The following is a 13,123-nucleotide window of genomic DNA, read 5'->3' on the forward strand; positions in this document are numbered from 1 at the left end:
GATACTCTGGGAATAGAAACTCTCTGTGTCTAGGGCAGTGAAGTTTCCTCACTTCCCATCTAGGAATGTACTGTGCAAGCAGTAGCCATTTGTGGTACACTAGGTACAGCAGCAATGGCCGTGGAGACCTGACGCACATGCACAGGCAATTCAGTAGGAAATGTCATTCCATTGTCCACTAGTGTACTGATTTACATAGAGGTATCATTTTATTTGGGAATGAATTTGGTATTTTTTTAGGTCTATTTGTATCAAAAAAATTATTTGCAGGACAAAATGGTATTTGTCCTTTAACAAAGTTATTTTTTTTCAAGGACAAGCCAAACAATTTTCTTGGCCATAATGAAAATGTCCATCTTTTTAATTTTTAACTATTTATTTGATATAAAAGGAGATCATGTGTACAGAAAATAATTTGGCTTCTGTTGACGTTTCTTTAGATTATGGATGGTTGATTCTCATTCTAACCATGAGATCTGGTCATATATAATGCATGTTGACATTTGTTTTATTCAAATAAGTCATTTGTTTTATTCCAAGATCTTACGATTTTTCCATAGTTTTTATTCTTAGATTGGCTTTATATAAAGCGTCTTCTTTCTCTTGGAGTATGATTTGGAGGATGTCATATGGTTGGAATCAAGTAATCAAATCTAACATAGAAGTTATTTTATCCAAGTCTATAAATAAGGAATCTGTGTTCCTTGTTTGCTTTGTTTTATTATTTGCTATTTAAATTACAAAATAATATATTGAATTCTGTAATAGAAATTGGTTCCATTTCTGACTGAGGTAACCAAATTAAAATTTTACTTTCTAAAAATGATTTACTTACAAAATATTTTTGGAGAGCCCTAGCTTTTTCATACAGAGCACCCCCTGATGGTGATGGCAATAAATTACTTGGTAGATTACAACTTCAATTATTTTCTCAAACTTGAGATATTTAAATGACATGATTAGTGCTTCCTTTACAGGTCAATAAATGGATAAGTGCAATGGTGTCAAAATAGAGGCTAGAATTTTCTATCAGTAATTCTAAATGATTGTTCTTTTGCTTAAAAAAAATCTAACAAATTTGTTTTATATTTTGAATGTGAGTAAGCATATTTTTCTAATACTTCACAGCTACATTTTCCGGTTAAGCTGCACTAGACTGGGGCAGTGGGCCATTGGCTATGTGACAGGGGATGGAAATATCTTGCAGACCATTCCACATAATAAGCCTTTATTTCAAGCCCTGATTGATGGTAGCAGGGAAGGATTGTAAGTATGAGAAATGCGAATCCGGGTGGTAGTCATTCATAAATTTGAGAAATAGAAATATGTATTGGAGAGAATGCTTTGTGGCTGATGATCTGCCTTTTTTTTTTTTTCCTCTCGAGACTGAGACATGGAAACTCCTGAGTTTTTATTGTGCATCTCTTTAAATGGTCATTTTGAGCTAACCTATTGAGTGTCAACTATATATTATAGCAAATAAATCCCAACATCAAATTATAATGTGTTAATGTGATTATAGGAAAAGAAATTGGGAAAAGTTGTTTAAAAATAGATGTAGAAGTGTATATTTATGAAGAGGTTATTATTTATGATAATTGACTTCTGTTTCCTCCTATAACCCTCAAATTGCTAGCTTTACATCTATTTTGACTTTCATGCTAGATGTCCTTTTTCTATCCTTTTCTTACTCCTTCCCTTCTTTTTCTCTTCATATCCTTTTATTTACACTAATAGTAAGTCTGTATTCTAGAATTACATGTTAATAGCTAAGCTTTAACCTTAAGCTGTAAAGTTAAAAATAATATCCTTTATTTTATAAGAAGTAATTACCTTCTCTCATACATTAAGTTTAGAGTAGTCCAGTCTATGGTCTCTTTATAGATTCTTGTTGATTTTAGTCTTCTATTCAGTGTATTTTCAGTGTAACTTCATTTTGCTGACTTTTCTGAATTTTGCTTGCTGAGTTACTAAGAGACATTTGTGCTTCAGCTTACTATATAGCATGTATTGTGGTAAAAGCACAGCAAGAGAAAGTTTCAGAACTGGCAAATACCAAACGATTTCACTTTTACCTCTCTTAAAGTAATTGAAGAAAAGAAAAAATTTATGGACTCTGGAGAAAAATAATGTAATTTTGAAAGTTAAAAGCTTTCAAGAAATAGTTACAGAAGAATAACAGAACTATGATACCAAATGTGTATTTCTTTTTTATTCTGTTCTTAATAAATTCACTTTTTCAGTTATTCATACCTTCCTTCTAGTGCATCAAAGATCCACATATGTAACTAGATTCACCAATTACAGCATTTTTCTTTTTAAGAAGTATGCTTTTAATGTTTTAATTTATAAATGGAGGTTATGAGTGGCAATTCTGTAAATGCTGTAATTTTGATATAGCTTATTTTTGTCGTTATAATTCTTCAATTGTTCAAAAGTAAAAAAATAACAATAATATCATCATCAGTAGTCTGAAATCTCTGAACTTTTACTCACCTTAGCTGTTGGCTAGTTGAATTTGAATTCATGATAGATTACATTAAAGAAGAACAAACTGAAATTTTAACCTGACTTTAAAGTTAGATTAAAATGAGTATTATGTTAATTAGGCTTTTTTCCTAAGAGAAATAAAAATACAGGATATTATGTAGCCTAGCCCAAGACCAGCTGTCCTTATATTTGACTTTAATATTATATGGTATAGGTGATAAAGAAGATTACTTTGATAACCAGTTAGGTTTTGATATCCCTTTGGTGCCTTTCAACAGGGCTAATCAATCAGTAGCACCCTGCTTTACTGAGGATTATAATCATTGAATGGCCCTTATACATTAACACAACCTTTTTAAGCTCTCCTCTGCAATCTTACTGTCATTTTGGTCATTTTCTACTTGTGGATGCTTCCTAGAATTTCTCTCTGTTTTGGCAGTGTGCTGGCCAAAGTTTTATATAGTTTTTTAAAAACAGGCCATGTTGAGGTATAAGAAGAAAGTTGTCAGTTTTTGCTTCATGTGCCTCACTTAATCTTTGTTGAACTTTATCTCACTCCGTGATGCTCAAATTTGAATTGGGTTCAGATGTAGTCAGCACCATCTCCTACATATTAAAAAAAAAAAAAATCACAATGACCTGTCCCTCTAAGTTCATTTTTTTGTTGTTGTTTGACAAATTTTAACTTTTAACAACATGTTTGTAGACAGATTGTTAAAGATGTGAATATATATTTTTTTTCTTCACAGAATAGTATCAGTGTAGTTTTGCCCTCTAAAATATTCACCATTATAGTATTCTTAATTTTCATTTAAGCTATCTAGAACAGAAACATAAATAGAATGATTTCTAATTATTTAATGGGATTCAGTAGCTGGTGATATTACTCTTTATATATTTAACCCAAAAAAGTATTTACCAACATTTTACACATCATGATTTTAATAAATTTCTGAATAGGTAAGAGTTAATTTAGCACAGCAAGATGGCAGTAACTATAATTTTTATTGTTATTTTAAATCTAGTGCTAGAACCTGATAATTAGTGATCATTCTGTGTTGTAACTTTACTTGAAGTAAATGAAACATAATTGTGACATTTTCTATTTATTTGAACTGTGTGTGTGTGTGCATGTGAGTTAGAGTGTGTGGAAAGAGGATGGGAAACTGGAGAAATGGGAGCACCACAGAAGTGTTTGAATAACTTTTGTGGGAAAATTGTGGGATTTAATTCCATTTTTTTCCTATTTATGGCACATAGTATAAAATGATAGTTAACTGTTCTTCAGATGAAGAGGTAATAATTGCAAATAGGTATATATTCTATATTGTTGGAATATGAAGGACCAGTAAAGTAAATTTTTGAAATTTACATTTAAAACAAGGTAGAAGTATTAAAAATAATTGCTTAGTATATGAGTCCATATACATTATATAGTATGTGAAAATGATTTCTAGATATTAAATATCGTAAAAAATAACTTGTGCGGTAGAGTAGTTCTTGATGTTACATCAAAATATGTATGTGAGTATAGAAGAATTTGATAACCTTAATGTCAATTAAAACTCTATCTTTCTGGTAATAAGTTTTCTGTTTATCATCCAGCTATCTTTATCCGGATGGGAGGAGTTATAATCCTGATCTGACAGGATTATGTGAACCTACACCCCATGATCACATAAAAGTTACACAGGTAAGAACAAATTTCTGGAAACATAATAAGTATCCAGAATGCTTTGGAAATTGGTAAGATTCTCTATTTGAACTGTAGCTAAAAGCATACATGCTTATTTAATGCAAAAGATAATAAATTCTAAGAATGGAAAGAAATTACTTCATATTTTAGATAAAAATTTCTACTGTTAATATTCTTGCTTTTGACATAATATTGGTATTTTGTATGTGGAGAAAGATAAATCCATAGGTAAGCACATAGATATGAGGAAGAGAATCACAGGCTTAGGAATGTCCAAAGAAGATTAGAATAATTTTATGCATAGCTTTTAGAGTCAAATGAATAATTGAAGCTTATTGAAGATAATAATTGTATTCCTAAATCCGTTCTTGGTAACCTCCATAGATTATGAGTTGGAGGATAACTTGGTAAAACCTTTTATTTGAGGGTAATAGTAATTATCAAAATCAGTAATTATCAAAATAAGAACAACTTTAAATTTATAAATTCCTCATAAATAGGCAAAGATCTGTGATCTTTTGTAAATTATAAAATTTGATAATTTAAATTATAAAATTTAAATTAAAATATTAAAATATTTAATCATATGTTAAATAAACCTTAGTGGACTCATACTGTAAAGTGATTAACAGGAGGGAGAAGCATCTCGTCACACATCCATGGGAACTTCTGCATCTTATTATGTCATAAAGCTCCATTTATGTAAACCTCGATTATGTGACATTTCATTTTGTGTTGTTACATTATGTAAGTTCAGAGAAACTGATCTTGTATGAACATAATCAATATACGTTTAAAAATAAAAGAACACTAACCCAGTATTTAACTGAGGAAGTGAAAAGGTTTGAGAATATCAGGGAGAGGATGAAAGTGAGAGCTTGAATATTATATTTTACCTATTATCTTGTTTGAAATAGCACTGCATAATGCGTGCTTTTGTATGCTGTATAATAAATATAACTAAAAGAAGTTGGTTTGGGGGAAGGACAACCGATTATACTTCATACTCATTCTCTGTACTTCAGTTCCAGTGGATATTGATATTGCATGAAGCTCACTTACTGGCTTATATAGTTTAATGTGAGGCTGACATTTTCTAAATTATGTAGTGGTTTTATATTTTTTAATATATGTAAAAGTGTACTCATGAGTCAATTGTTTACAAAGACATTGTTTAAAACTAAATCTTCAGGAGTTATATCATTCTCTTAAATTTTTCATAAATATTTGAACATCTTAACCCTTAGGTTGCATTGAGTTATGCACCTGTAATGCTAGCTTGTAATCTTTATGTAATAACAAGTTGATCCTTTGATTGCCATCTCAGTATAAAGATGTATCTATTATTTTAAGACCATTAGTGATTTTATGACATATTAGGGATTACTTTAGGTTTATTTTTTGGCCATTGTGGCCCACTCCCTCTTTCCCTTTCCTAAATGTCACTAAAAAACTATATAGTAATAATATGTGCATCATGATAACAATCTACATATGTGTGCTTATGTATTCATATGTATCTATATATTATATGATTTCTCTTACCAATATTACATGATCTTTTAGCATGTTTGGGGCTAAATATTACTTATCCTACCCAGGGCCAGGTACATTGTAGGCATTTACTAGACAGCAGCGTTGCCATATTTAAATAAATCTTTGTTCTTTATGATTCCTTTTCATCGTATCCCCATTAAATAGCACATTTTTGTATTTTCTCTTACTGACCAGTATGTACCTCTTTTTGACATAGATCTTTCTAGTGTTTGAACACTTAGTTCTGTTATGCCAAAATGTTTTAATCAAGTCAAGAAAAGAAATATTTAATAAAATTTTTAGTTGCTGAAGTGATTAGTTTTTTTTTTTTTAAAGATTTATTTATTTATTTATTTATTTATTTATACAAGCACTGGGTACAGTCAGAAGCGCGGGAGGGTGAGAGAATTCACCAGAGCCAGAGCGGAGAGCAGAACAGACAGACTGACTACACTGCTGAGGGGAGCAGTGGGTGGCAGGAGAGGTCTGCACACCATGTGGGACCATTGCCTGGCAGCCGGGGATCGAACCGGCGCTGCAGAGGCTGCGGGCAGCTTCATAACCCAGCGCTCAACCTCTGCGCCACTGGGGAGGCCTGTGATTAGTTTTCTTGACATCATTAGATTAGGATAAGAGTATGCAATTTAGAGTTGGAGATTTAATACAGAATTTGAGGAAAACAATTTTATTGAGCCTCAGGTATTTTTAAAAATTCAATATATCTTATGCTTTGGAGATTATTTGAAATAGTAAATGTGGACCATAGTACCCAATGGCAGAAAGGGAAAATGCTGCTTTTCTTCTACTTTGAAATATCTGATAATAATCTGAGAAATAAAGTTTAGTGGTCAGCCAGAATCATATAAATATTTTGCAATTTGACAGTAATTGTGTATATATGTGGCATTTACAAAGAAAGTACAGTTATATATGTCGTTCTTTTAAGTTGTATGTTTTGTCTTTTGATTCCCTGTGAGTATTACAGCAATGCCTTGCTAAGGGATCAGTATGAAACATTGAATTATTGGCAGCCTGATAAAATTTCAAATCTTCTTAAAAATGATTGTGTAGACTAAATTGTGATGATCAATGTATAACTTGTCTTAAATGGTAGTATTATCCTGACAGGATCAAGTATGAAGTGTTTACTGTAAGCCATTGTAGTTAACAAAATTCTGCATTAAGAATTTATACTAAAAATACATTAACATTGCCTTTTTCTTACCTCCCACATCCCAGGAACAGTACGAACTCTATTGTGAAATGGGCTCCACGTTTCAGCTCTGTAAAATTTGTGCCGAGAACGACAAAGATGTCAAGATTGAGCCTTGTGGGCATTTGATGTGCACCTCTTGCCTTACAGCTTGGCAGGTATGATCACAGTTGAATTACCAGCATGGGTGTCTTCCTTGTATTCCCCTTAATATTATATACTTTCAGTTTTCCTCATCTTAATGACTCAAAGTAATATACTAAGTCTACCTAATTTGAAATGGTTGTCAAACAAATCTTACATGTTTAAATTTCTTTTATATAATTAGATTCTTTGCTGTGTTTTGTATTTTGGTTCCTTTACATGTCCAACAATTTTATGATATTAGTCATAAGTAGCTCTCCTTCTGTAACACCATTGATTTCAGGATGTCACTTATCAATATTGCCAACTACCCATATTTACACAATTTCTTTTAGAGCTGATTCTCTTTAGAGTTGGTAAGATTCTGAAACAAAGTAAACCCTAGCACATAAGTCTTACGTGATGTTTCCAACCAATTCTCTTTTCTCGGGAGGAGGTGTGGGTCTTTGGTTGCTCTGTAAAGCTAACTAGGAGAATCCGACAGGAAAACTCTCCTGAACACTTATAGTTACCACAGAAACAGGCATTACATTTTACAATTTATAGTAGCAGAATCTAAGACAAACTGCCTTTCCCTCTGTAGCAGGCATTCAATAAATAAAAATTGATTTGCTGTTTTAGCATAAGATCTAGAAAATAACTAGTTTCCCCAAGGCTTTCTTGTATTTTTTTTTTAAACTGTAATAAATGTTGGGGAAATTAAAATGAATCTTTCCAGATTTCCAGTTTCAAGTATTTGGAAGATTCATGAACTATTCTCATCAATCCATTTTTTACTACTTTTCATCACAGTCGGTACTGAAGTCAATGTTGGTAGAGTTTAGAAAGCAGATAATTAAATTTTTAAGATAATTAAATTTGCAGTTGAATATGTGATTGCCATTCTCACCCTGTCCATGAGCTCTCCCACTCCGTGATCTTCTCCTGCAATTTCTGCACTGCCTGAGGAAGGATGGCGTGAGAGGCTCAGGAAGGGAAATGCAGACTCAGAGTCATTGAAACCTATTGAATAAATTACTTGGTAATAAAATATAATGCTTTCAAAAATATATGTAATGAATTTCACATTTTTACAATCTTATAGAAAGAACCTTTTCTTTAGGGAGATTTAAAAAGTGGGTGAAGAAAAAGTGGAAGAACTCGGAAATGAATTATTACTGGCTTATGTTTCTAAAGCCATTTCTGAACTCCCAGATATTTTTTGCTACCTCTGGGAAGTTTGCTCACCATCCCTACGCTTCTCTCCTTCAGTATACATTTGGTTTATACTTTACTTTTGGTTTCCCTTTATGTCCTTGCTCTAATTTCCCTTCATTGCCTCATGATGTTGGTGAATTTTGTGTAGTACAAGGAGACTAGAGGAAAAAGGATGATGAAAATGGTGTTAGCAAAGTTGTTCTCTGTCCATTGACCCTTGATTGTTTTCTTAGTTGTCTTAAAAAACATTACTGACTGTGTGCCAGGCTGACTGGGACAGGACAACTTTAGGATGATTTGCTTTACCTGATACCCATTCAGTATTTTAAAGCTGAGTTTGTACATGTCACCCCTTTGGACTAGGTCTTCATTGTGATAATATTGTCACCAGCACAAACCAGTTAAAAGCTTTACATTTCTCCCTGAAGAAAACCAGAATTCCAGGGTGGTACAAGCTCATGGTACTCTCTGCATTCCGGTATGGGCTGTGTATCTGTCTTTTCTCTTGAGACCATGGACGCGAAGCCTACAGATACAGATATTGCAGGACTTGGCATCTTTAACTTGGTGTTCTGCATAGTATTTAGAAGCTAAATGGGCTAAGAGTCAGAAGTTCCCATTTTGGGATAGAAACCTTTAAATCTAAAGATGATTTAAAATGCCATGCAAAATACCTCATTGCTCAGGGTGAGTAAAAGAACATGGCTGAATAGCAAACAAAAAAATTTTTACTATCTGTGTTCTTGAAAGATATTTACCTTCTTAAAGGAATGTGGCCCAATAATATCTCCACAGCTTTTGTATGTATTACTATGTGTGCATTTTGTGGATGATGCTGTTCCTCTTGCTAGTTGCTAATCAGTTCCTTGATTCACTTCATGATTTGCCACATAGGTTTAATGGCCTTACATGGACATATGTCCAGTCATAAATATAGATCTTAACATTTGCTATTTCCCTTTTTTATCTTTTCTCTGAAGTACTTCTGTTTTACATTTAGAAAGTAGGGAAGTTAAGTTACCATAAATTGCACTGACAAGCCTTTGAGTAAAATTTTTATGACGCTATGGAGAAAATATTAATAAAGTAGTTTACTAAGTAATAGCAAATGAAAAGTGTAAAACTACTCAGAAATTTGAAATAATCAAATAAAATCACATTCGTATCACTTGTGAATGTTATTATACTAATCTAATCATAGAATTTTGCATAAAGCTTAATGAAAATTATGCAAAGTCATTATTAGAACATCTTTTGAATTCTCCCCACACAAGAGATTCATAATTAACATTCTTCTGATATATTTTGTATATGTTCTTATAACACCTGACCTCATTGTATTCATATTGTTAACATTTACTTATTTACCTGTTTCTGCTTTAGAATGTAGATTGCTTTATTTATAGATCCTCTACCCTAGCATGCTATCTATACATTGATAGTTACTTAATAATTATGAATTTTATGCAAAATAATATAAAGAAAAAAGAACTGAGATTACCTTAAATCAAGACTCTGAAATTATACATAAATTGTGAAAGCCCTTATAAAGGCCTTAGTTGTGTCCGTTTCTCTTCAAGTATCTGTGATCTTATTTATTTATTTATATATTTTTTACATTTTACATTTTTACATTTTTACATTTTACATTTTTACATTTATTTATATATTTTATACATTTTTTACATCATTTTTATTTTTGCACAATGTATGCATTTTCATCTTGGTAATAGTCCCCATACAATTCCCACCCCTCTTATTTTGATCCTACTCCCACCTCCTTCCCTCCATAATGTGTCTCTGGTTTATAGTTGCTTGTACATATACACAATGGAATATTACTCAGCAGTCAAAAAGATAAACTCATGCAATTTGCGGCAACATGGATGGGGCTGGAGGGGATCATGCTCAGCGAAATAAGCCAGAAAGAAAAAGAAAAATACTGGGTGGTCTCACTCATAGCAGGAATTTAGAAAACCTAAATGAGGGACCAGGAAAAAACCTAATTCTAATAAAGTAAAAATCAAAATCTGTGATCTTTTTAAAGATCTTTTATCATGTTCAAAATCTGAAAATGAATCTTAAAAATTTGAACCCTCAGGTACTTTTTCTATTCAGTAGCTGCTGGATGATTCCCTTAACCTTTTCACATTTTGATTTTTCCCACATGTTTTTGAGCCACATCATCTCACTTTATTGCTTGCAATATTACTGGCACTAATTTAGAGGCAGTAAGACCAAGTCTCTACATATTGGCTTTTTTACATCAAGAACCATATAGGAGGATGATTGTTTCAAATTTTCTCTATACTGGAGAAAACTGTTTTTAGACTACAGTTTGGGATTTCCAAAGTGATATCCCATAACATCTATATCTCAATAGGATCTTTGTGGTTAAACTTCAAATTTTGAACATTACTTTTGGAAAACCCAAATATTTACAATTACATACAGATTTCATACCTTGGTACTTCCTGCCAACTAACAGATCTATTTTATCAGCTTTGACATTATTGTGTGAACAGCAGTGTTTAACAGTCATTTAGCCGTGTTACTGCAAACACCTCTGTGATGTAATAAAAGTCTTTAAAGGAGATCCATTTAAAACCCAGTTGACAAATATTAAAAATGCTAAAAGCCTTACATTATAGCTTCAGTGAGCTTACCCTGATAATGCGTATGAGAACAAAAGGAATCATTGAAAATTTTCCTAAATGCGATATATTTTTAAATATTATGTCTAAATATATAAATGCAATGAAGAATGCTGTAAGAATATTAACTCTGCTGTTTGAGTCCATGTAGTGATACTTCTCTTTTCAGCTTTTTATTCAGAATGGCACAGGGCTAAAGTCCCATTTTTTATGATTTTGAATTCATTGTTTTTGTTTTATATGCTTGTTTTTAAGTTAACTTTGCAGACTTACTTTTGCACAGGGAAATTTATTTTGCTTCCCCTAACTGCCATGGTAGAGGCAGACATGTAATTTATCATTCTTCTTTTCCAAGATCTCAAATCTATTCATTTATTTATTGGGAAACAGTCCTTGAGCAGCTTCTGTTTCCAAAATTCTGGACTAATGTGAGCTTAAAATGCTCAGAAACAATCCCTACAAATCTCAAGAGGTCAAAATTATATCTGAAAGTTTTATGGAAGGACATGGTATTACCAATCACTTGAAATGAACATCCTGTTATCCTTTAGATTTAATTATGGGTGCAGACATTTTTTGTTAGTTTCAAGTGCTTTGGTTGGGCATGCTGATGAAAAGGATTTTAAAGGCTGCATGTCTGCCAAGAAGCTCTGATTAATCAGTTAGAGTCCAATAGGAAATATTAAACTCTGATCGTAAAATATAATGTGTTCAGCCAATGTGCATTTTTAGCCAGTCTTTATTCACTGACTTTTCCTTCCATTTGATGGTCTTCTTTGGTTTAAATGAAATTCCTCAGGGACTTGAATTTTATCTAATTAACAGAAACCCTAAGAAATGCATGGGAGTGATGTCAGGTAGTTGTTACTGCCTGCAAGTGGTTACTCTTTAATTGCTGTCATAATGGCCCATTAGTCATGCCTCCAGGAAGTGTCAAATATTTTTTCTCCTTCTGAAACATCTGTGTTATTTAATAAATTGAATAAGCAAGGCAGAGTTTACAAGGAATACTAAATAAGTTGAATAGTATCTCTCTAGAGACATTCTTTGAAGCAGTATCACTCTGGGTGTGGTATTTGTTCTACCCTTGGCAATTAAACTTGGGAGAGTTTTCTCTCTCTTCCATGCTATTCTGATAATACTAACAAACATTTTCTTCACCCTGTACTCCTTCACATCTTTCTTTTTAGTTAGCATGCTATGCAGTTGTGTTGCTGCAGGGTTATCACTAAGGTATGAAAAATGGTTTTCTTTTTTTTCCCCAGAAATCCAAAAAATGACTTTAGTTTATTAATGGTACAAACTCTAAATTGTGTTCCTCAAATCTTTCTTCCAAAATAAAAATGGATACACACGTCAGTTAGATATGCAATTTTGTTTTGAATTATGTGGAGAACTTTAATTCAATTCAAAGTAATTTTTCCCTGTAATTACTCCCTCTGTCTGTTTTTTCAAAATAATTTAAAAGAAATATATTAGTGTTCAAAATATATTTCACACTAAATCAACAGGTGGTTTTAATGATATGTGATTCAGTGAATTTATATATGACCTATATTGGAGAGCATTATTAGGGGAAAAAATACATGGTTGTCTAAGAGAGGTGAGAAGCGACTTCATATGATCACATCAGGCACTATAATCTTTTACTGTATCTTCCCTCCAAAACACTCAACCTTCACATTTCTAATGTTCATGAAATTTTTGTAAGCTTACTACTACATATAAGAAAAAACTTGTTTTAAAGAATGTCATAAAGTGGTATTCCTCCTTTGACAATTTTTATCTTTTCATATAAATTTAAGTAAAATAGAGTTGGAAGCTCCTCTTTCACATTGTAATGTTGGGATTACTGGGGTTTTCCCAAAATGCTTCAGTGACGTCAGAACTGGAATGATGTCAGTAGGAATGAAAGGCACATACAGATGTGGGAAAACAACCTCGGGTAGAGCAAATGCTGCACTCTATGTCTGGTGACTTAAGTGAAAGCTCAGTATGTCGTGATAAACCTGGATGATAGCAAATTTTGACTTGGAAAACTTTTTTTTGTATTGGCTTTAACCAGTAGCACTTAATAGGTATCTGAAACTCCACTGAATAAAACATCTTCAGAACGCAAGCTCACAAGCTTCATGTGTTAAAAATTTAAATTGGACTGTAGCAACAAATGATTATTATAAAAGCTCTTCACAT

At 32.3% G+C, this 13,123-nt stretch overlaps 1 protein-coding gene across 8 annotated transcripts in view; it reads left to right on the plus strand.

The window, feature by feature from the left end:
• The window catches only part of CBLB (Cbl proto-oncogene B), a 200,051-nt gene that overhangs the window by 114,040 nt on the left and 72,888 nt on the right, over positions 1–13,123 (plus strand). For all 8 annotated transcript variants that reach the window (XM_037525620.2, XM_037525618.2, XM_037525619.2 and 5 more), the window contains exons 7-9: positions 1,129–1,266; positions 4,096–4,183; positions 6,962–7,093. In XM_037525620.2, the coding sequence (XP_037381517.1) occupies positions 1,129–1,266; positions 4,096–4,183; positions 6,962–7,093 (358 nt within the window). The remainder of the gene's footprint in view (positions 1–1,128; positions 1,267–4,095; positions 4,184–6,961; positions 7,094–13,123) is intronic.

Source organism: Talpa occidentalis, unplaced genomic scaffold, assembly GCF_014898055.3.
Source record: "Talpa occidentalis isolate TD23 unplaced genomic scaffold, MPIMG_talOcc4v2.1 talOcc4.4, whole genome shotgun sequence".
In the NCBI taxonomy this organism is placed as follows: Eukaryota; Metazoa; Chordata; class Mammalia; order Eulipotyphla; family Talpidae; genus Talpa; species Talpa occidentalis.